The sequence below is a fragment of the Monomorium pharaonis genome, chromosome 7 (genome assembly GCF_013373865.1).
Source record: "Monomorium pharaonis isolate MP-MQ-018 chromosome 7, ASM1337386v2, whole genome shotgun sequence".
Lineage (NCBI taxonomy): Eukaryota > Metazoa > Arthropoda > Insecta > Hymenoptera > Formicidae > Monomorium > Monomorium pharaonis.
Genome location: NC_050473.1, coordinates 18,521,132 through 18,544,315, shown reverse-complemented (window position 1 = coordinate 18,544,315; position 23,184 = coordinate 18,521,132). Strand labels below are relative to the sequence as shown.

The window sequence follows — 23,184 nt, the reverse complement described above, 5'->3', positions numbered from 1 at the left end:
GGCCGAAATCAATTGATAAAAAATCGAAAGGCAATGCTTGACATTTGAGGCGCGCCGATGTAAAACCGGTAAACGTAAGGAAAAAGTTTTGCACATTTGCGTGCGAATTAACATAGGGATAAATTTGAAGGGTAAAATGCTTCGAATGTACATCCTCGTCTCTAGTTCGCATCTTTTTCATCGATAATCATTATTACTAATCAATAACGATAATTATTGATCAATAATAATAACATTGTTCTGAACACAGTTCGCTTTTCGATTTTCAACGCCTCAACCAGGCGCCTGCCTTATTCCCCCGCTGTGTCCGAAAGTCCAAACTTTAATACGCGATAACGCACCGTACAATAATACGCAATAGTTACTTTTTTTTTTTATACAACAATCGTCGTAATATACTATATAATATATGTAATAGTAATGATCGCGATACACACACACAACTAACAATTTTAATGGCGTTACTCATTCTTCTCGAGGCAGAGTCGACGTCCTTGTGTTAAACGTCTCGCTACGAATAAACTTATACGAGATTCAAATGCAAAACGTCTTTTAAGAACGTGCAACCACTCACGCGATGATAGATACGAGCGACTCGTTAAATTAAAACACGTGTTCCGCGACTCCTATTTATAGATTCTGCACTTAAATTATTTATATATTATATTTAATTATTCATTTACTTACATTTATATATATATATATAATTTCTCTTTCTGTATTTTTTTTCTTTCTCTCTCTGAAAATCTCTAAGGTGTAATGCCGTGTAAGGATTAGTTACAGGTAGGATTTTATTTAATTTAACTATGTGTACTCAACAAGCCAGTCTAGCTTTATCGACGCGTTTCACCCGCCGCGCTTTCGACGGCGGTCGCAGAGCATTAGGATAACGCTTGAACACTCGGGACGATGATATCCGTCATCCGTTTCGGTGCTGGAAGTTGTACAGCACCGCGATCGTTTAACGGCGCGTCTTCAAGCACTTACAGCTACAGATGATCCTCTCGATCGACGTTTCGACATTCGGCGCGACCGCTCCCCGCGTTCGTCGGTCTACGCTCGAGGGACGTGTGTAAGCGAGCGAGCGTATGTGTATGCGTGTGTATTTTTCCACTTATTTCTAATGTTTTCTTTTTTTTTTTTTTTAGGCGATTTAGTCTACATTGCTTGGTACACCGACGTACGAGCCACCTCGAACGATCGCCTATCGGTTCTACGTACAGAGGAATTTAATTCTCGTGTTAAGAGAAAAGCGATTACTCAGTTTTCTTCTTTTAACGATTATCCTTGCGAAGAATATTTTCTTAATAATAGTTTAGAAATATTTATCATTTACTCGACACAAATAATATTTATTTAAAATACATGGCTGCGTATACGCAGAAAAATATCATAAGTTACCTAAATTCAGTAAATATTACGTATTTTTAATTTAAGAAAAATTTATTCGAAACATATTCTGAACTCTAGTAATTTAATACTATCGAAAATATTACGTTGAGACAAAAATTCGACTTGCTTATTGTTTAAACGTTTCTTTCTATTATAAAATATTATAATATTTTCTTCGAGTGAGTATACGATAATGAGTTTTTCAACGTAATGATTATATTTTAAGGCAATTATCAAAATATTCCTTGTTAAAGTTTTAACCATTACTACAGGGAAAAAAGTTAACTGATTAATCGCTTTTCCTAGCGATAGAATATTCATATTTTTCTGTGCTGACGTTCGATAAAATTCTACTTATGAATTTCAGCAAACCTTACACATCTTACTTTGCGCAAGTTTGGACAGACGAAAAAAAAAAAAAAAAAAGAAGAAATTTTTCACATTACGATAAAAATTCCCCCGATAACGCGTATACGTACATTTTCCGACGCGGCTCGTGCGTCGTCCCGTGTGCTCTTTATTATAATATTAAAAAATACACTATACCATAATAACGACTCTACGGCAGCGGGGGCGGCCGCGACGCGGGCGAGAGCGATAATTAAGGCGAGAAATGCCGAAACGTCGATCTCGGGGCTGGACTAGAATCTCTTATATCGTATAAAGAAAAGAAAGAGAGGGGAGGGGGGAAAAAGAAGAAACTGCGTGCCACTTCTGCCTGCCCTTAAAGTGTAACCGCGCGATGCGGTACGAAGGAGTGCGTGCAAGCGGATTTGATTTTGTAATCGGGGAGACACGAGTGGAGATAGCGTAGTCCGAGGGGAAGGGAATCCGGACGATTCTCCCTTCGTGGTTGTAGGGACACGCGGATTACGTGACGGAACCTTCGCCACCATCGAACTCCCTCTTTCTCTCCTAGTCTCGAGGGGGCGGGGAGGGCGGTCAATAACGCGTATCACCTCGCTGTACAATTATAATAACGCGCGTGTGTGTGTGTGCGTGCGTGTGAGATACTTCGTATCGGCTGCTTGCACGAGCAGACGGAATCGTTTGTGGACCAACGTCGACGGGATTTCACACTCGACACTCGGGGGAGGGTAACCTCCGACTGGTTGCAAAAATCACCTGGTTTCTCTCCTCCGCTGGTTCCCGGATTGATGTGTAACGTGAGTCTGTGAGTCGCCTCTCTGGTTGCTCGCTGGTTGCTCTTATGCCTCCTTTGTTCTACTTCTTCCTCTCTCTCTTTTTCTCTGCCCCACGTCTCGTGTCGCACGCGAGTCCGCGAGCTTGAACGGCAAGATCGATTGGCGACGCTGCGGCTTGTAACTAATAAGAGCGAGTTTGCTGCACGCGACAGCTCTCGTAACAAAGGTACTCGTACGACGTTTATCGAGACGTTATTTTACCTATGTATATCACACTAGAATCCATGGTGTCTGCAGGCGCTTCTTCGTACGTCGGGACACGCGCTGGGAGTTCCGCCCGCAGAACCCTGAAAGATAATGCGTTTTCAATAGTGCCATCGTGGAATCTCGCGATCGCCGTTGCGCTTAGGTAACTTAAAATTATATAGATAAAGTTAAGATAAAGTACATATTCTTATCCTAAGATAAGGATAATTTTATTTAAAATTATGTATCGTTTTATTTAGATAATGTATTGTATATGACAATATCTCTGTTGAGCAAATCAATTTAGGATATAGAAACAATATATTTCTTATTTGTAAATCTTTGTTTCTGAAAAAATAAGAGTTCTTCAAGTAAAAATTAAAATTGAAAAATACGAAGGATAAATAACTCATAATGATGATTGATAAAGCGTAAAAGTTTTTATAATCTTTACACTACGCTTACGTTTCGATCTGTGCAATCTGTTATCATTATACACATTTTTTTTCTTATTAAGATAAATGGTAAGTGGTGCGTGGAAATTGAAACAAAGGCTAATACTTTAATGTTTACATTAACTCAATGAGATTTGAAGAAAATAGTGTTTTTTTTAAATCTAAAATAAAGATAGAAATAATGTAATCATTCTAATAATCTATAGATAAAGATACAGTAATGCCATTTCTTTATGCAAATATTTAGATAACATAATTCTTGTCTTGACGTTCAAATCAAAGAAATAAAAACTATCTTCGAATACACTTGTTAAATGAACAGTTTTTATATATTTCGCGTTTCGATCGTTTAACTAACATGTCAAACTCACCTGTCATTGTTTGGCGGAATGGTACCTAGCTAGTTTCATTTGCAGTGGATTAGATATCTTCATGTGAAAAGCGATATCGTCCAGGGAAGCGTCGTGAACATCCAGTCCACCAATCGCTATCAAACGATCACCCTTGCAGATCTTGCCGGTTTCAATAGCCTGGCCGCCCGCTGTCTGTATACAGAAAGAAACATTATCAAACATTAATATATAATTAAAACTAATGTATTTTATTTATAATCATTGCTTCATATAAACAATAAATTATTCTCGTTTATATTTAAAACAAAAAATAATCTCACATATATATAATTTAATCTTCTTTAAAATTGATACACTCAAGTTTCATAAAAATATTATATTTGTATTTCAATTTTATAACAGATATCTAAAGAGTAACATATATATATATATATATATATATATATATATATAGGATTGTTTTGAAAATAAATAGTATTAAAAAATTTTTATTCTTAGTTTGTGTGAAAATATTGTTATTTTCTATTCAATTTTTTTCTCTTTTTTCCTTATGAAAATTATTATTGAATAATAAGAACGTACCTTTCTTGATAAAACTGTACAAAGTTTCTTTTATAAGCAAACTGTGTCTGTTTATTGCATTATAATCTTATTACAATATTCAATTTTTCGAGAATAAAGGTATTTTAAAATAAGAACGTTCTTTTTGTGTGTAGAGATGGAAATCGATAGAACGCGATTAGAACATAAACGTGTGAAATGTATTATCTAGGTACGACGATAGAATTGGAAAACCAAACTCACTAGCTCCTTCACGTAGACCCCCTTGTTGCTCCAGAACGCGGCGAAACAGAGACCAGCTCCTTTGCCGCTCTTTTTCTGTATCTCGACCTCATATTCCTCGGCTGGTTTCTCGTGGCGCAATATTGTCATAACGATCTATAAATGAAATCACATCACGTTTACTCAATCGATTGAACGACGAGAGAAAATATTAGAAACGTGACAATCTTAGGGCTGTTCGCACGAATTATATTCTTGTAAATTTATTTCTTAAGATTTGTATATGAATTAGAACACTTTAGAAGTATTGAGAATATCTACATTCTGAAATATCTTAAGATTTGTAAAATCTGAGAAATTAAAAAAAAATAATACAATTATATAGAAATATATTCCGAAAAATTTTGAAAATTGCATAAAAATTTGTAAAAACTATATGAAAAACTTTTAGAAAAATTTTTATCAGGATTGAAATTCGATTTAATTAGATTTTTTTAGTTTTTCAGAATTTTTATGTAGTTTTATCTTACTCTTTCAATTTTTTATACGAATCTTAGAACAATAATAATATAGTTTGATAGTCAATTCTAATTATAAGAGATTAAAATCGATAATGTAAATGACAGAAACAAAACAAAGAATTTTTAGGAGATTAATTTTGATATTTAATAATATTATATAAATTCTTATCATTTCCTGTATGAACTTCGCTTGAGGGCGCCGATTATTTTTTAATCTTGAAACGCAATTCTAACTTAAAGTCAAAGTACATAGTATCACAAACTAATTTGTGACAAGTAATTTAAGAATATTGGCATCTTAGAATATGTCAGAGTTCACATATAAAACTGTTGGAAAAAAGTAGACTTTCTTGGAATATGAGAAGTATTCCAATTATACAAATTTTGAGAAAAATCTTCATTAGAGATACCGCAAGATCGCCTCATGTTATCTTCTCCTTGTTCCGCCTAAAGGGAGATTATTATTTAACAGAGCATAAATGTCACGTACAGCCCCAGGAGCTTGCTTCAGAACTGTCTCGCGAGCTTTGTCGTGCTCTATCTCCGTAAAGCTGACGCTTCCTATGCTCAGAATCTGATCGCCTGGTTGCAATCGACCATCCTTCCCAGCCGCGCCTTCGGGAGATACGTCCAGAACAAATACCCCGTTCTAGGAAAAGTGTTTTCTTTTATGTATACGTATATATTAAAAGCTACTTGATATTTAGTAAATTAATTATTATAATATATATTAATTATTTTTTAAATCAAGTATCTACATACATGAAACTTATATGATGTTCGAAAAATTATCATCTCGGCAAATAAATTTGTATTGATTTCTTTCTCTTTCGTGCAGTATATTGAAATTATGAATAAAATTTCTCATAATCAAAAACAAAGAAATCATAAAAGACATTGCGAGATCCGATGTTACATGTCGCGCAAAACAGGCAAAATATATTTTGGAAATTACAAAATGTACTCACGCAGGGAGTGTTAGAACCACCAGCGATGTAGAAACCTATACCTTGATTCTTCTCCTTCTGAAACTCTATCGTCACTTCCTTGCCGATCTCGACATTACAGGTCTTTGGATCCTGTCGCACTTTCTTCTCTTCAGGTTCTACTGGCTCCTTTCCGGTTGCTGACATTACAATAACGGGGAATTAAATACAAATTGTACAAAATCATAATTTCGAGAACAAAATATTACATTACCGTCAGAAAGTTTAAAATCAAATATTCGTACTTGATTCTAAACTTTCTGATGGTAATGTAATATTTTGTTATATTATGTTACTATTTTTAAAATGTGTTAATATCATCTAAAATGATAAAGTTTAATTTCAGATTTCACGTTGATTATTGTAATATTTGCTGTCAAAATCTAATAAATTAAATGTAATTGTTTTAGACAATATTAACCTGCTTTGAAAATAGTAACTGTAGTTACAAATCCTAAACTTCTCTGACGTTAGAACGTGCGTGCGTCATTACGAGACGAAATGTAGTTTAATGAGATCATTAAACTCACCCGACGCCCCGCTCTTTTGCGGGGTCTTCTGCGCAACCGAAGTCGACGAGTCATCCTTGAGCTCCTGACTCTTAGCCTTCTGTTCCTTATTTTCGTTAGGATTGCAAACTACTAGTTTAACGACTCCCTCCGCTTTCTTTAATAACTCCGTCGCCTAAAAAAGAAGGCAATTAACAAGGTAGAGTTTAGATTACTCGAACGCTTAACATCTAGATTGGTAGAATCGTTCCTCGTTTAAAAAAAAAGCGAACGCGACAACGTACCTCATCATACGTGCGGCCTAACAAGCTATCCAGATTAACGGCCAGGATCATGTCACCGACTTGCAATCCAGCCTGAAATATCGGTCGCGTTGTAAAGTACATGAGTCCCGCTTAAAATAGGTCTCTCAAGGTTGCAAGCGAAAATTACCTGTTCCGCGGCACTGCCTTCTTGAATGTCGGACACGAAGATACCTTGCCCCACAGCCAAATGCTTTCCTTCGATGATCATTATGCCAAGGCCGTACTGACTCTACACACGATCAATTGACAATTAAGGTATTAGAAAGTAAGATTGGGTCAAAATATTGATCGGCCGGTGCGATCAATTTTTTTACATAATGTGTGGACACTTGCCTTCTTCACTTGTACATCACGGACTCCTTTGTACTTGCTGAAGTCTATAAAAACCTGCAACACATGAGATATCGTCTGTCGTTTCATGGCGACACATCTTATCATGTACAGAGTGTTCTCAAATAAACTCGCGCTATTTTCTTTCTAAATCTCGTGGAGTGAAGAATCACTCAAAAATTGCACGAGCTCAATTTTCAGCTCTGTACATACAGAAAAATGTCAGTTCTACTGCTGAGAGAAGCAATTGCTCAATTTATTTCTTTTTCTTCTAATAAGTAAGAGTTGTCTTTAACAAAGAATATTTTCTTGATAAATGCCTTAAAATATACTCATCGCGAATTGTAGAAAATTTCATAATATACATTTATACACTTTCGAAGAAAACATTTTTAATTATAAGAAAAGTTAAAATAGTAAATTGAATTGTTGTTTTAATATTCTTTATTGAAGTATTAAAAATTGTTAGAATATGTTTTAAATAAATTTAATATTTATGATAAACTTATATAAATTACGGATATATGTTTATAAAATATTTGAAATAAATAATAATTACTAGTGCGTAGAAGTGTGCACAGAAGTTTATTTTAAATCTTATTTGTTTCAAATAAATACTGAAAAAAATTCTTTGTAAAGATAATCATTGCTTAAAAAAAGAAAACTTTAAATTAAAAATGATCTTTTCTTAGCGTGAGAATGATATTATATTTTTCTATGCATGAGGATGAATTTTAACTCAGTGACAAATCAATCGAAAAATTGCACAAACTAGACTTTTCACTCTTTTCGGGTGAAATTTCACTCTATGAGATTTAAAGAGTTCATATCTTTTTTTTATGTTACACACTTTTTTAATAACAAGAAATAAATTTTATCGCATACTAATATTTTTTTTCTATATGTTTTTCCTAATTTAATTATATATACATCAATGCCGTAGAATTTTAAATATTATATTTACGTTTGAGTATTAATTATCTATTTTTGAATAAGACTCAACATTGTTATTTCAAAATATTCACGTCGTCAAAATTTGTCATCGATCATTTGTGCATTCATTAAAATATTATAATTATGCAACACTTCTACTTCTTGCAGTCCCTCCGTTCAATTAATTGGAACACGCCGAGTGTATTATGCAACGCTTTAATTGCTTTTCACTGATTTATTATTTTACTGCAGCGGAGTTTTGCGCACGATAAAGAAAAAAAAAAGGGTAGCCGCGAATTGACTTACGTCATCCAAGGTTGGTGGAAATTGGACTATCGGCTTTACGGCGATGTCGTCGACAGCCTTCGATCGTCTGCAACCGGGACAGGCAAAATCCGTTTATAGTTTTAATGAATTTTGTTATACATGTCGTCTCTACGTCACACCGCGTCGCGGAAAAAACTCTGTTAACTCACCGATAAACGATGATTTTGAAGAGAGTACCGGCCATGCCTTTGATAAGGGCGGAAGCGTTCAGATGACATCGTCCTTGCAATACGCAGCCATTTATCTAAAAGTGGAACAAAAAATAATATCCTATCAGCTTTCAGTACTTATATTGTATAACAGAATGAAGCGCGTAGCCAACACGCGGCTTGTGAGATTTTCACTAACTGATAACTAAAAAGTTCTTTTGATCATCCGCGTATATCCGCGCAGTATGAAGATAAAAAAAATTATAAAAATACATATGGTCAGAGATTCAATTTCTCCAGTATTTTCCTTGATTTGTGGCTTTATAATAACTGTAAAAATATCATAAATTTCGAATTGCAAATATTTCAAACTCTCGGTATTTTTATAAAAATTCTCTTACAATTTTTTTCTAGAATCACGGAATTTTTTTATCTACAGTAAAAAGCATTTTGTTTTTATGTTAAAACTAATCCTTGTTAAATATTTTGTGTTGACTTTTAATATCCAAATGTAAATTTAACATAATTATGTCATTTGAATATTTCGTGTATAAAATTTCTTAGCGTCCAAATTACACATTTTACGGATAGATAAATCCAAATAACATAAAAATAATATAGTTTTAAAACGTAAATTCTAATTAAGATCAATGAGAATGTAGCTAACGTGTAACAAATCAATGTACTATAAACGTTAATTTTACTGAAGAAATATGTTTCCACAAGATTTACTTCTGACAGTTTCATTTTGTGAAATTAAATTAACATAAAAATTTGACCGTTTGGGACGCGCGATATATGATTAAATTTAACATCATTTTTCCAACCGTGTATGTTATGCTATCGTAAATGCGACAGTTGCCTCTCGGATCAGCGAGAGAATATCGGTAGTTACGTCGGTGTTTTCTTCGACAAAAACCCCGCAACGTCGCGACGGGCGAGTTAAATGGATTATAGACGGCGCGTGAAACGAAGGTTAAACAACCCGGCCAGCTAGGTGGCCGTGGGGAACCGCGCTCGTAAATGGCACGTCGTAAAAAACGCGGGCGGAGGGGGAGAGGGGGTTACGGGAGTGCGAAATAATATCCACCTCCAATATCTCGTCGCCGATGTGAAGCCCGCCGTTCTTGTGGGCTGCGCCTTTCGGATTGAGACCGCAGATGAACACCGCCATTCGGTTTCTATCCTTATGTCCCGCCAGAGAGATGCCCAATCCCCGCCTGTCCTTCTCGAGGGTGACCATCGTCACTTTATGCCCGAGATTGTGGTACTTCTTCTGTATCTTCTCTGCAAAAGTTATTAAGAGGGCGATTTTTTTTGTTTTTCCGCGCGGCACAAATCGACCGAGATGCGCGCGATTTGGATTCGGCATACGCGATTTAATATTAATATTAATGTTAGACGAAACGACGCAATCAGTGCGCTCTATCTGTGCCGATCGGATCGATTATGCAAGCTGCATGATTGATCGGGGGGGTGGGGGGGAGGGGCATAATAGAACTGAATTTTCGCTGACCGCCGCCGAACGTGGCGGAACGGACACGCGGGATGAATATCGATCGACTCCTCGGTGACGTAAATATAGTATATAAATATCAATTCCCAATTGTTTCTGAATCTACATTTAAAATGCGGGAACGTCACTCACTGGCCGTGTAGCCGAACTCGTCCTCTTCCTCCGGATCCGCCTCGATCTCCGACTTGGTGCGCCTCACGTTTCCGGCACTTCGCCGCGAGATCTAGGCAGGGCAATTTTTTTTTCTTTTTACAGCGTACATCATAGCGCGCGCAAAATAGAAAGCACATACAAAATAGTACGTTATGTAACAAAAGCCTTTTGTCACAAATATGTTATGTATTTTACAGTCGAGAGAAGCGATTACTCAATTTGCTTTTTTCCTTCTAATAAGTAACGGTCATCGTCAATAAAGATATATTTTTTTGATAACAAAATATAATTATCACGAATTTTGGAAAAACTCATTATCGTACTGGAAAGAAGAATTTGTACTTTCTCGAAGAATATTATAAAATTAAATTGAAGAAAAGTCAAAATAATACGTACACCGAGTTTTTATTTCAATTTTATATTCTTAATTGAAGTGTTAAATTACGAGAATTCAGAATATATTTTAAACAAATTTGTTACTTTTAACAAATTTACGATAGATTTCCTGTATATAAACTTATAAATTATTTAAAATAAGTGATACTTTAATTCAAGTACTCTCTAAGTTTCCTAGAGTGAAACATTACTCTAAAAGAGTGAAAATCGAACATATCTAAATTTGAGTGATTTGTCACTCTAATTAAAGTGAAAATGCACTCTGTAAGAGTAATTTTTACTCTAATTAGAGTATGATAAAAAATTCATTCTTATAGAGTGCATTTTCACTCTAATTAGAGTGACAAATCACTCGAACTTAGATATGTTCGATTTTCACTCTTTTAGTGTAATGTTTCACTCTAGGAAATTTAGAGAGTACATAATTTTTCTGTGTGCACACAGAAGTTTATTTTAAGTAAATCTCACTTGTTTCATGTAAACGATGAGTGTATTTTAATACTACACATCAAGAAAACGTTCTTCGCAAAGATAACCGTTACTTAAAAGAAGAAAACTAAAAAAAAAAGAAACTGCTTTTCTGCAGCACGAGAATAAATTTTTCTATGTGCACCGGCTGTGTCGCCGAACTCACCTCGATGCCGCCCTTCGTGTAGACGTTTCCCTCCAGCAACCGCGTGTCCTCCTCATCCGAGCTCTCGTCCGAGGAGTATTTGGATTTCGCGGCGGAGGACGCGTGATCCTCCCGTTCCTCGCTGACCTCGCGAAGGATGCCCTGACTCGAGGGCGGTGCCGGGGCGACTGTCTTCTGAATTGGCTTCTTCATGGAGGATCTGAGAGATGCAAATGCGCGCGTTTGATTCTCAGGAAATAGACGTCGGGGCTGATTCCGACTTTTCGTATTATCACGCGGAACATTCGTGCATGAGTGATAAGCGATAGAAAGAAAATGCGCAATATTTTTTTTACGACCGTCCATATAAATAAACTTCTAACTTGATGTTTCACACTCGTGTATTACGAGTATATTTACATGCAGGTAATTGAAATGTTTTATTGCAAAAGTGGCCTCCCAAAATTTACTTTACTGAGGAAAACATTGATTCTAGTTGTCATAATTTAACTACAAATCATAGTCTTTTATAATACCAATTATACATTTATGATTGTTCTAATTATGCATACTATAGCTATTAGTTATTTCTAAAATTAAATAGCAAATGTTAACAAAATAGTTATGTTTATTATAATTGTGAATGCATTTACTATGTAAAAATGTGCATTTTATTTTTATCATTCACATCTTGCTATATTAATATTTGAAATTATCATAACTTATGAAATTGTTTCATAGCTGATAGAACCATAAATATAATATTAATAATATTACTAACGTTGTAGCAGTAATAATAAAACTGGAACTACAACTATAATCGTTTTACCATGCAATTATAATAACAAATACCAAATACTTTTCTCTCAGTCTAATAACTTATGGAACTTATTAACGCTTTAAAATAGAAAACCGATTTTGAAAGTTAGGCAGTTTTGCATCTCAATTATAATAATTTACTAAAGGATTAAATGATCTTGAATGAAAATGAGAGAGAATGAAAATGAAGTTCGCCATTTCTCTGATGATTAAATACCTTCGCGGGGCGGAAGCCGAGCCATCCGAACTTTTCGAGCTTTGCCTGTGGGAATCCTCGCGCGGAACGCCGTCCTCGAATCCTGGCTACGCAACAAAATGAATTGACATTTTCAGAAGCGGGGGATTAAAATCTCCTCCTGCGCCACGGCGATAAAATATCGTTCATCGGTGTCGTCGCCTACTACACCGATAAAAGTGAGATTTATTGTGTGAAGAATGATGTGCTTGTAAACTGAAAACCAGGGTTGGCTACGCCCGTAGAAAGTAACACGTTACTTTTTTTTCGTTATCCTTTTGTGCTGTTAAAAAAAGATATTAAATTTTAAAATTAAATTGTTTATTTATTTATTTATTTATTTATGTTAAATGTAACAATTAATATTAAAATTTGTAATTCTAAATTAGTCTCTGTAAACTTTTCTTTATATATTAAACTTATCTAATAATTCTTTTAACTCTTTATACCAATATTTTTATCTCTTTGATATATTTTTCTTTATAAAAATTTAGATTGTAATTCACACACATACAAACGCAAATTTTATCAAAAATTTTCATTGTTTTTAAACATTAATATTTTTACTGGAGAACTTTTGCATTGACGTTTATTACATTTGCATTGTATATGTATTATGTATAAATTTTTTGTATTGGTAATCACTGTTGGAAAATGCAGCCTGAACTTAATAAAATGCAAAAAATATTTTTTTTTTTTTGAAAATACATTGTAAAATATAAAAATCGATAAAACTTGTAATTGCTTTTAAAGGTAACTTTGATCTGTCACGTCAATTGATGTATGAATTTGCGCACTGAAAAAATAAGCAAATCTATTGAATAAATATTATCTAAAAATAATAGAAAGCTGAATTTGTTACCGTTACTGTAAAAATGTGACATTACAGATAGAGAAAAGGTAACGCGTTACTTCCCAAACCTTTTTGCATTTGTGATTGTAATTGCGTGAAGAATCGTTAAGAAAACCACTAGAATGCATAAATGCCGGAGAAATGTAAATTGTGTACGTGAAATAACCGCCGGCAAATAAGAATGCGAATTAATTATTAGGCCGAGCCTGAAGCACCGAGCGCGATTATCCTCATGACCGCGTCGCGCAGCCTCCATTCATTTAATTAGGACGGAAATACACACTTCGCCGTCGCGTAAAAACTGCAGCCGGCGATTCAATTAAAGAAATTAATTAGCGCGGAACTCAAAGTTTCTCGACGCGCGGCATTTCTCCCGCGCCATGCCGCCAATTAATGCAGCAATTGTGTTTGCTCCTTACGCAGAAAAAAAAAGCTGGTGGAAAACATGCAACGCAATTTTTTTAATTGATTGAGTGACAAGCGTATGTATAAATTGCCGCGATCGTTCCTACGGCACTCGCGTATCCGATGACAAGATAATCGTGTCTATCGAAGATTTTGCCGAGGCTTCGATAGACAACTCTACTTATCGCGAGATCCTTATCGAATCCCAGAAATTAACATAAATTAACAAAGTGATGTTTTCATTAATAAAAAAAATTTTTAATGAAACGTTTACGAAGGAAATTACAACGATTAATTTTATTTAATACGCCCGTATACGCACGCGACGATAATCGCCGTTTCAACCACTTTGTCATTCAGATGATCCGGTTATTGTGCGCGTGAGCACTCGAGAGTAAAAGATTCATGTCAAGAAGATTTATGATGCATACGAGAAGACCGACCTGTATCACTTCCGGCGTGACGGATCTCGCGGGCGAAACTGGCGATGGTTTATGGCGAAAGGAGGCCGTCGGCGTTCCAGGACTGACGCCGGAAGACGGCGACGTATGACTTTTGACGGTCTGCCTTCGGGGTTTGGTATCCCTTTCCTCCTGGACGGCGCCGCCGTGCTCTGGGCTCTGCAACAATTCCGAGATTCTCTCTCTCTCTCTCTCTCTCTCTCTCTCTCTCTCTCTCTCTCTCTCTCTCTTCCGTCCGGAAATCTTGGAGTTGCACGCAAGCCAGCTTAAATTCACTCCGATGTAACATTATCCCCGGCAGCGTTCTCGGAGCGAACGCTGCTTATTGCGCCGGAACATGTTCCGTGGCATCGATATTTAACGTAAAATTTAACATAAATTTATAATAAAATTATGATTTAACGTTAAGTAAAATTTAACATAAAATTATAATAAGTATGAGTATTAGGATCAGCGTATGAATAACATGAGAAATTAAAAGTGTCATTCTCTTGGCCGAAGCGAATTTTTGTGCTTAATAATATTTTCATATTAATAATTAAATACATCTTTCCGTTGTAATCCCATTTATTCTGGGATATTTCTCTCAATAAGATTTTCAAGCTCTTAAGATGTTTGCAGTATCATTATTAAATCTAACGATTGAATTAATTTGAGATATTATTTCCAGCTACAGTTTACGATTGCGTTTTAAGTCCGACATCCATCGGCATCCAATTTATAGAACTGGAAAATGTATTTAATAATTGATAAGAATACAATTAAGGATGAAGATCTGTTTCGATTGTAAAATAACACTTCTATTTCTTATAATATTTTGATACGACATAAAAAAATTTTACTTGCTCAATAGTTACTTAGTTTCGAAATATATTTCGTAGGTGTGGCGTTTAACATAACATTGTATTAATATATTTAAAAAAAGTTAATAACTGCCAAATGTTGAAATAAATGAGTGAAATAATATAAATAAAAAAATTTTACTTTTCTAAACATTTAGTAAATATTACCAATAACAATATAACTAATTAATTGGTTGATTATATTAATAATACTTGCTAAATATTTAAACAATTTTTTTCAAATTTTTTCAATGCACAACAAAAATGCTGCAAATGCAACAAATATGTTTAATGAAGTTTGATGTATCGCAACGTTTCTAAATTTTCACTGTAAAAATAAAACACACACACACACACACACACCCGCGCGCGCGCGCACACATATACTTGCGACAAAAAAGTTAGTTGGCTTTAAGAAGAGTGAGGAAATTGAAGTAGACAGCGAGAGGAAAATATATGGTGGAGATAATCCCGCGGACTCGTGGAGTTGTTTAAAAGAGATCTATACTTATTTTAGCAGCGAGATAAACTACGCAGACCGTGTGGATAAACCGATAGGAATGAATTAGTACAACGGAAATATTTGCCGAGCGTCTTGAATTGTTGCCAAAGTAACTGCAATTGAACGAGTTTAATTCTGTAACGCGTAAAACAGCCTGGCGATGCATGCATGGATCCTCGCGACGTCCACTTTTCCTTCTCACGACTGAACGACGAAGGGGAAAAGTCAATTATTTTAAAAATCTCACAATCTTGTTTCGATAAATACATACGGAATTACGCTGTACTGCGTGATGGCGATCATTGAAATAAACGACATAAACATCTGTGCGAAAACGGTCGGCTATAAAAATTATTTATATGCCCCACGTGTAACTCTGTTTCCTCTCTTCTTGTTTTTTTTGCTGACACGTGTATTTTTTGAAATAATTGACTGAAATATGCGGACACTGGATATGCGGAAATGAAAAAGCTTGCTTTTGTTTTCGATGCAAATTCAATACAAGTCAAATTAAACACGATGCAACCAATGTTTATCAGAGATACGTAAAAATATTACATCACATTTGATAAAAGCGTTATTCCCACTTGTATTTGTGGTTTTTTCCATAATAATGCAAATAATTCATACAAACGATTAGCATCTTTTTTGTTGTTCGAAATGAACGTGTATTATTGAACACGCGAGAATAAACACCCGAAAAAAGCAATAACCAGTTATTTCTTCCAGTTTTTCGAACACTGTTAAATACGAATTTATTTTTAAATTGTTCTATCGTGTCACATTTTTGAAAAATTTACAGATAAAGAAGTTATAAAAAAGAGTTATTTTTATTATATTTTTTATATAACATGTGAGGTATTATTGTAATCAAAATTAAATATTATCTTAATTTGTGCAAAAATTTATGTATAGAAGTCTTTCGTGATACCAAATACAGATCTAAAATTAACAAATTCAAAGCGGTGAAATTAGTAAAAAAATTCAATCATTTTTCCTTTTAATTTTAATAAAAAATTATGTAGGAACTTTTCGCAAAAATATCCCATATTTAATTATGTCAGATTGAAATTAAATTAATTAAGTTCTAAATTTAGCAACAAATTACATATGAAGTTTTTTCACATACATATCCCATAATTAATTATGAATACCTTGCCAATCAATCGATACAAAAAAATTTATTTTAAAAGGCTGAAAGATTTAACAACACACTTTCGATTTTGATTGCAAATAAAATTTCTTCAGCACGTATCGTGGTTTAACATGACGAAGTACATGAAAATAAACTTCTTTTACATCTTCAATTGCATCTCAAAATTGTGACGTGAAGGAGACGTGATGGAAACCGGATTCAACATCTCTCAAAAAGCTATGGGAAATAATCAGTCTCATTCTGGTGCTCGATAAAGGCTGTTTTAGATGAACTGCGTGCAACTAAAGTCGTAGCAACACACACGCGGATCAGTTGCCAGGTCAAACAAAACCGATCGGCCTTGATTCTCACCACAACGTGAAATATCTATTAAATTTCTATTTTCTTTTTTTCTTCACTTCCGATCGATCAGTGAGGCAGGATACGACACACGTTCGCTCGCTTCCGCATCTTCTTGTGGTATTACTAGGAATATTCAATTCCAGGCTCTTCCGACAGCGCGCTCGTGTATCTATACCGTAAATCAAGCATGTAAACCCCGGTTTTACGATGCGATTTATGGTTGCGTACGTGTACACGGTTTCTCGGCGCAGTGCATAAGGTGCAACTCGCGCCGACGGGAGTTAAGGGATCGGCGCGCGCGATCGTCAAATCGGATCGAACGGTGGGGGAGAGGAGTGTCACGATCTGCGTGTCTCGATTTCCGTTGATCAACGTACGACGAAGGTGACGCATTTGCGCCCGAAGAATCGCTGCATCGCGACGCCTCGCCGAGACGACTGAGCCGAGTGACATCAGGTAAGCCGCCGTCGGAACCAGGCGGTTTCGTGCATGAAACTGAAGTTTCCCGCGAGGCGAGGGCGAGAGAAAGAGGTCGGCGAACGGGGGGGGTGACGCCGTTCATACGAGGGCGAGGGGGATGAAGGGGATAGGTAGGTAGGCTCGCGTCGATGGTCCATGGTGTCGATGATGGGCGCGCTCGGTCGCAACGAGGTGAACCACTCTTTCCGGCGAACTGCATCAACCCTCCCCCCACCCCCGTCCCTTTCCACGACCCTTACTGGGATCAGACAAGCGCCGATCCCTTTTTTTTTTTGTCTATTTTCTCCCTCCCGCTTTCTCGTCAAGAAACGTATTATGCTTCTTGCGCTAGCGCACACGCAAAGAAATGACTTGGAAATATTAGCAAAATATTTAGCGGTTGGCACAAAATTTTCTGCCGTTGCTAAAAGTTAGCCGTTGAAAGTAAAATGCCGCGAGATACAAGTTTATTTAGCTAAAATTAAGAGCGTGCTTTTAATACGAATGAAAATAGACGTCGAGTATTTCTATATTTCTTGTAAATTAAAAATTACACAGAATAAAAAGCTCAGTATTATGAGATTTCTCAATCTTGTTTTGAAACAAGATTTCAATGAAAGGATTTTTTGAAATCTCGATTCTCCAGAATTGGCCTCCGAGATGAAAACGAATGAAACGTATTTTGACGATACAAAATTCACTTATTTTTATTTAAAAGTTTATTAAAAAACTCGAATTATATATTTTGTTTTTGTTTTTTGTTTTTTAGAAAAAGATTCAAAGCGCTAGCATTAGTTTCTATTATTACGAAAAGAAAAATAGCATAATGGATGCATTTGCTGAATGTTATTTGGTTCTGTAGATGGCAGCGAATATTTTATTCTATAACGTCTATATTTCAACAGCTAATAAAATGAGCTTCGATAACAATAACATTGGCTGTTCCTATTTTAAGGATACAATTTAGCTACGGCTATATTTCAGCTTCGTGTTGGCTTATTCTTTCTCTGCGTGTAGGAATTTAAATGCGGTGCCATCGAGAATATAAAATTATACACAGCGTTTAATTAATCGATTTGAATTAATTAATAATGAGGGACTTGCGTCCTTTATAGGATAAAGTCAAACATTATTTAAAACGTGTGTTTACAATAGCTTTCCATTTCCTATTTCTCATTTTTGTTCTAACTTTACATATTTCCGTCACCACCCCCTCTCTCTCTCTCTCTCTCTCTCTCTCTCTCTTTCTCACTTTCTGCCTCCCCTCACTACCCCTCATCATGGAGATTTATTGGAAAGATTGACCCGAGTGCATCATACGCGTACGAGAGCTGTTTGCCAATAATGGTTCTCGTGTTCTCTTTCTCTCTTTTGCATTTATCTCTCTCGCTCGTTCTCTTGTCCGCTTTCCATCCTATTCTTTCGCGCCTACGTCGTTCCTTCTCTTTCTCCCGCTCTCTCTCTCCCTCCGTCCTTCGATTCATTCGCGATCGCGTATGTATCTCTACATCGCCATTCTCCCCGCATCGGCGGTTCCGACAGAATCGAGAGCGAGAGGCGCACGGCCGATTGAAATTTCGGGGGGAGGGGGGGGGGGAAGTCGATGTCGTTTTCAGAGGCTGCGAACCGCGAGCGGCTGCTGCAGCGAACAGGTGTTATCGCGGGACGTGACACCCAGAGCGACGCTTAACAATGTACAAAAACCAGGTAGCGAGGCACGCGGACTCGTCCCGCCCGACGGACGTTTCGTCTCGAAGCTATTTTCGCGGGACCGAAAAATAGTCCGTGCTCTTCGGAAGCTAAAAATAACACGACGGTTGTCGATCGAACGATGATCACGATCGCGCGGAGGCAGTTATATTAGGATTCCCCGATGCGCTATTGAACAACGTGCAGTTCGATCCTCAATGTTAATTTTTAACCGTTCTAGAGGCTTGGATCGCGTCGGACGCGAAGGTCGCGTCGTCGTTTGTGACAGTTCGTTGTAAATTTTTACAGCTGACATTACGAGCCCGTCCGCCACCGCACGCGGAGAAAGAAGATCAGCTAATAAGGTTAAAATACGGCAGGTATATAATAAGATGTGTCCTTAAAGTAGATATTGCTTTTGTTATCGAAGCTTGATTTATTAATTTTTAAAATGTAATAGCTATATAGAAAAAAAATATCTACTGTATGCTACTGGAATTCAATATGCGAGGCAACGTTCAATAAATGTAATTGCAATACGTAAATTAGATATTGAAAAACACACACAAACACAATTGCCATTTTCTCAGCTGTTCATCTTAATTTTCAAGTTTGACTCTTTTTAGGAGTAGGATATATTTATCGAACTATTTTTAATAATTTGGAGGGTTGCTGAGCGTTTTGACTTAAAATGAGGTCAAAACATAAAAATTCAAAAAATTTAATATGGCGAATTCAAGAAATAAAAAATTATTAAATATTTTGTTTACTTGGCGCATAGAAATTTTTTATGGGCGTTTATTCTTTCCTCGCATGTAAATATCGATTAATAGCATTTCGCTGCCAGTAGGTATTTTTCCAATCATTGAAACGAAAGGCTTGAAAAATACACGCATTTATGTATTATGTATAAATATTATCAGAAATTTCATATCGATTATATTTGAATAATGCAGAAATAATATTGCGCATTATGTCGAGTCTTTCGTGATTAATCTGAGAACGTTCCGATCTCATTACGTAAATAATTTTTCATATTTTTTATGACTGTATTTATATTACAATATTTTTTAGTTAATGTTTAAACAGTTTTCGTTTGAAATAGCGCTGGTTGAAGTAAACAGCTTAATATTTACCAGAGATATGACTTTTTAAAGACACTGGTACATACATGCATATGAAAAGAGTTAAAGCACGCTTTTAATTTTAGCTGTTTAATAAAATTGTATCTCGCAGTAAATATATTTTATCATTAATAGCCAACTTTTGACAATAATAGTAAAATTCGAAATTCAAACTAGCTGCTGCAAACTGAGAGAAAAGTTTTTACTACAATTGTGATAAAATAATCGTAAAGAGTTTTTTATTGTTATGGTTATTACTGCTAATGTCAGAAATAATCTTATATATTTATAAATGTATTTATAAATCTATACAAAAATTTTACTATAAATTATATGATAATTTCAAACTGTATATATTAAAATATTAAGATATAGTAAAAAGAAGATAAATATATATAGTAAGTACAATCATAAAAAATCATAACCATTTTCTTAACATTTGCTTACTATAATTTACTGTAACAATAATAACCAATAAATAGTTACAATTTGCATTGATCAAAACAACTATAAATGTATAGCGGACACTGAAAATGGCTATGAATTATAATTATGTTAATTCCAATCATTTTTTTCTTTCAGTATCGACATCAGCTGACATTTCCAAGTCCTTTTTTCACGTGTGTAAGAACCAAGTCTTAGAGCCACCGCGCAAGCTTTTTCGTAACGCTTTACGTTACGTTAAATACTCCACAAATCTAAGTTTGTACTTAAAATTAAGGGAGTTCCTCTGCTCAGGCCCGACACAACAAGTGACACAAGAGGTTCAAATAAAGAAAAACATTGTTGTATATGGTCTAAAGTTATTACTGAAAAAAATTTTTTTTTAAATTGAGAATAAACATTTTTCACTATTATATCATCCTTAGATAACTAAATACAACAATTTGAAATTCATGTTATATCACTAGCGCACATTTACCACACTTACGTGCTGTATTACTTCGATTATTGTAAGCTTTTTTTATCTTATCAATTATTTCACTCAAACGAACAAGTGCATCCTTTCAAAAATTCAACAGTACTTTTCTGGACAGCTGAGATGTATTGTTGTAAAGTTTCACTAACATCTGTTTATTACTTCTATGTTCAATACGGCAATAAAAACTGAGGAATCCTGAAAATTCATCGATTCCCATAAGAGCCCATGTTAATAAAATATTTAATATCTAAATAACCAGCTAGTTCAGCTTTCTAAAATTTTGACAATCAATTTATGACAATCACTAATTTGAACTTCTGCAATAAATTTTTGACAATCACTAATTTGAACTTCTCTACAAAATTTCATGAAAATCTGTTTACTGATTTAGCAGCGGAGCTCTCCCTTAAACTTAAATCGCACAAAGAAAGTTTTAACGTAAGTTCTTAAGTTCTTACGTTAAGGATTTCTTTGTGCATTGATTTAAGTTAAATTTTAAGTGCAAACTCAGGTTCATATGGAAAACTTAACGTAACGTGACGCATTATGGAAGAGCTTTTGTGCGGTGGCCCTTACGTTCGCGCAAACGTTAGCGTACACGGGCTCGAAGAAAAGCTGTGACAATCGGACACGTCAATGTTAAATTTTCCATTGACGCCACGGCCTTCACCTCGTGAACGCGTCTAATTCTAGGATACATCGTGAGGGGAAAAAACGACGGGAGCTCGGGAACCACGGCACGGCGCATCTCGAGGTTGCAAAAAAATCCGGCGGACAAAATTCGCGGACGGTGGGACAATAAGGGTTGCCAAGAGAGATTCGCTCGCGCTTGCATCTCGCGGATATCCGGCGCGCGGCATCCCCGCGTTCAATTTCGCGCGTGACGCGTCTATCGGCGGCGCTTCGGAGCGGGCGACGACGACGACGACGACGACGTGTAAATGACGCCCAAGAGCGCCCCGGGGCCATTCGACGGCATTACGGAGTTCAATTTCGCATCCGCGTGGGACCGTGATGACGGCGGTAACGTCCGGTTAGCGGAATCGATCGCCGGGATGCGGGTTAATTGCGAGGCGAAACTTTCGACTGCCTTGCAAATTGAGTCCGGGGCCCTCGGCGGCCCGCGGTAGATTTATATAATGGCGACCTCGCCTGATCGATCGCCGAAGCGAAATCTGATGACTTCCACCGTGTTTGGGCGTTAGATTGACGTTTAAACGCGAGCGGAGAATAATCCCATAGATTAGACTGCGAAGATTAAACCCGGAAGTATTAATTGCGAGCAGATCGGCACCTTCGTGTTTATGCGTTTAAAATTTTCACGTTGAACTTTTAGTCGTATCCGAATGTTAATTTGACGCACGCGAGATTTCTCGGCGTTAAGACGACACAGTTTTCAGGAAATGACCGTCGTGCAGTTTTTTTGAAATTTAAATTTTTAAAAATGCACGCATCACGTTATAAATGTTAATTCTACTGAAGAAATATGTTTCTGCAAACTGTGACAAAGCGTTGCATTTTTTGCGTTAATGTTTTTACGTGGTACTTCACTTTCTGACATTCATCTCGTGTTGAATAAACACAAAAATGTGAGCGGACCGTTTGGGACACGTGATATATGTTAAATTTACATGTACAAATAGCACAAAAATATTTACATTACAAGTAGCACAAAATTTTCCAACTGTATAAAAGAGATAGTAATCAGATCATCTAAATTTGTGTATTCGAAATAGCATTAAGAGGACATTAAATTAAAAAAAAAAAAAAAACCGCATGACGCCTTCAAACTGTGACGCATACATTGCAGAAATGAATTTAATTGATAAAATCGAGTTAATCCACACAAGTAAAAGTCTACGTGTTATCGTCGTCTATTAATTAATAGCGTATCTCGGTGAAAGCTCCGGTTAAAAATATTAATTGAACCTCTCTCTTTATCCCGATACGCCGGTGGTGTGTACTTTCAAATTGCTCTCCTCCAAAGATTACTCGACATATAAAAAAAAAGAGGGAACGGTACGTCGTGAAAAGTTGCAGACTATAAAACGACGTGTAACGTAAACGTTACGCAAGTTACTGGAGTAAAGCAATGTCGTAAATTTCAGCGGCTGTAAAGGGTTTAGCTGCGCGTCGTGAATTTATTTCCCCCAGGAATGCGGATACTTTTCCATGAGCTAGGATAAAGCTTACTTTTCCAATAGGAACATAACACGGACTTGCCGGCAGGCAGCGCGCTTTAAAAGGAACATTTATTTGCGAA

At 36.0% G+C, this 23,184-nt stretch overlaps 1 protein-coding gene across 6 annotated transcripts in view; it reads right to left on the bottom strand.

Annotated features, from left to right (window-relative positions):
- Positions 1–811: 811 nt before the first annotated feature.
- LOC105834064 overlaps positions 812–23,184 on the bottom strand; it is a 124,345-nt gene continuing 101,972 nt past the window's right edge. For all 6 annotated transcript variants that reach the window (XM_036289939.1, XM_036289941.1, XM_036289940.1 and 3 more), the window contains 16 exons: positions 13,868–14,044; positions 12,149–12,234; positions 11,134–11,332; positions 10,083–10,173; positions 9,525–9,721; positions 8,435–8,529; positions 8,265–8,331; positions 7,029–7,082; positions 6,823–6,924; positions 6,675–6,746; positions 6,412–6,565; positions 5,864–6,021; positions 5,386–5,544; positions 4,396–4,530; positions 3,610–3,783; positions 812–2,884 (listed from right to left, as the gene is read on the bottom strand). In XM_036289939.1, coding sequence (XP_036145832.1) covers positions 3,613–3,783; positions 4,396–4,530; positions 5,386–5,544; positions 5,864–6,021; positions 6,412–6,565; positions 6,675–6,746; positions 6,823–6,924; positions 7,029–7,082; positions 8,265–8,331; positions 8,435–8,529; positions 9,525–9,721; positions 10,083–10,173; positions 11,134–11,332; positions 12,149–12,234; positions 13,868–14,044 — 1,917 coding nt within the window. In that variant the 3' untranslated portion in view covers positions 812–2,884; positions 3,610–3,612. The remainder of the gene's footprint in view (positions 2,885–3,609; positions 3,784–4,395; positions 4,531–5,385; positions 5,545–5,863; positions 6,022–6,411; positions 6,566–6,674; positions 6,747–6,822; positions 6,925–7,028; positions 7,083–8,264; positions 8,332–8,434; positions 8,530–9,524; positions 9,722–10,082; positions 10,174–11,133; positions 11,333–12,148; positions 12,235–13,867; positions 14,045–23,184) is intronic.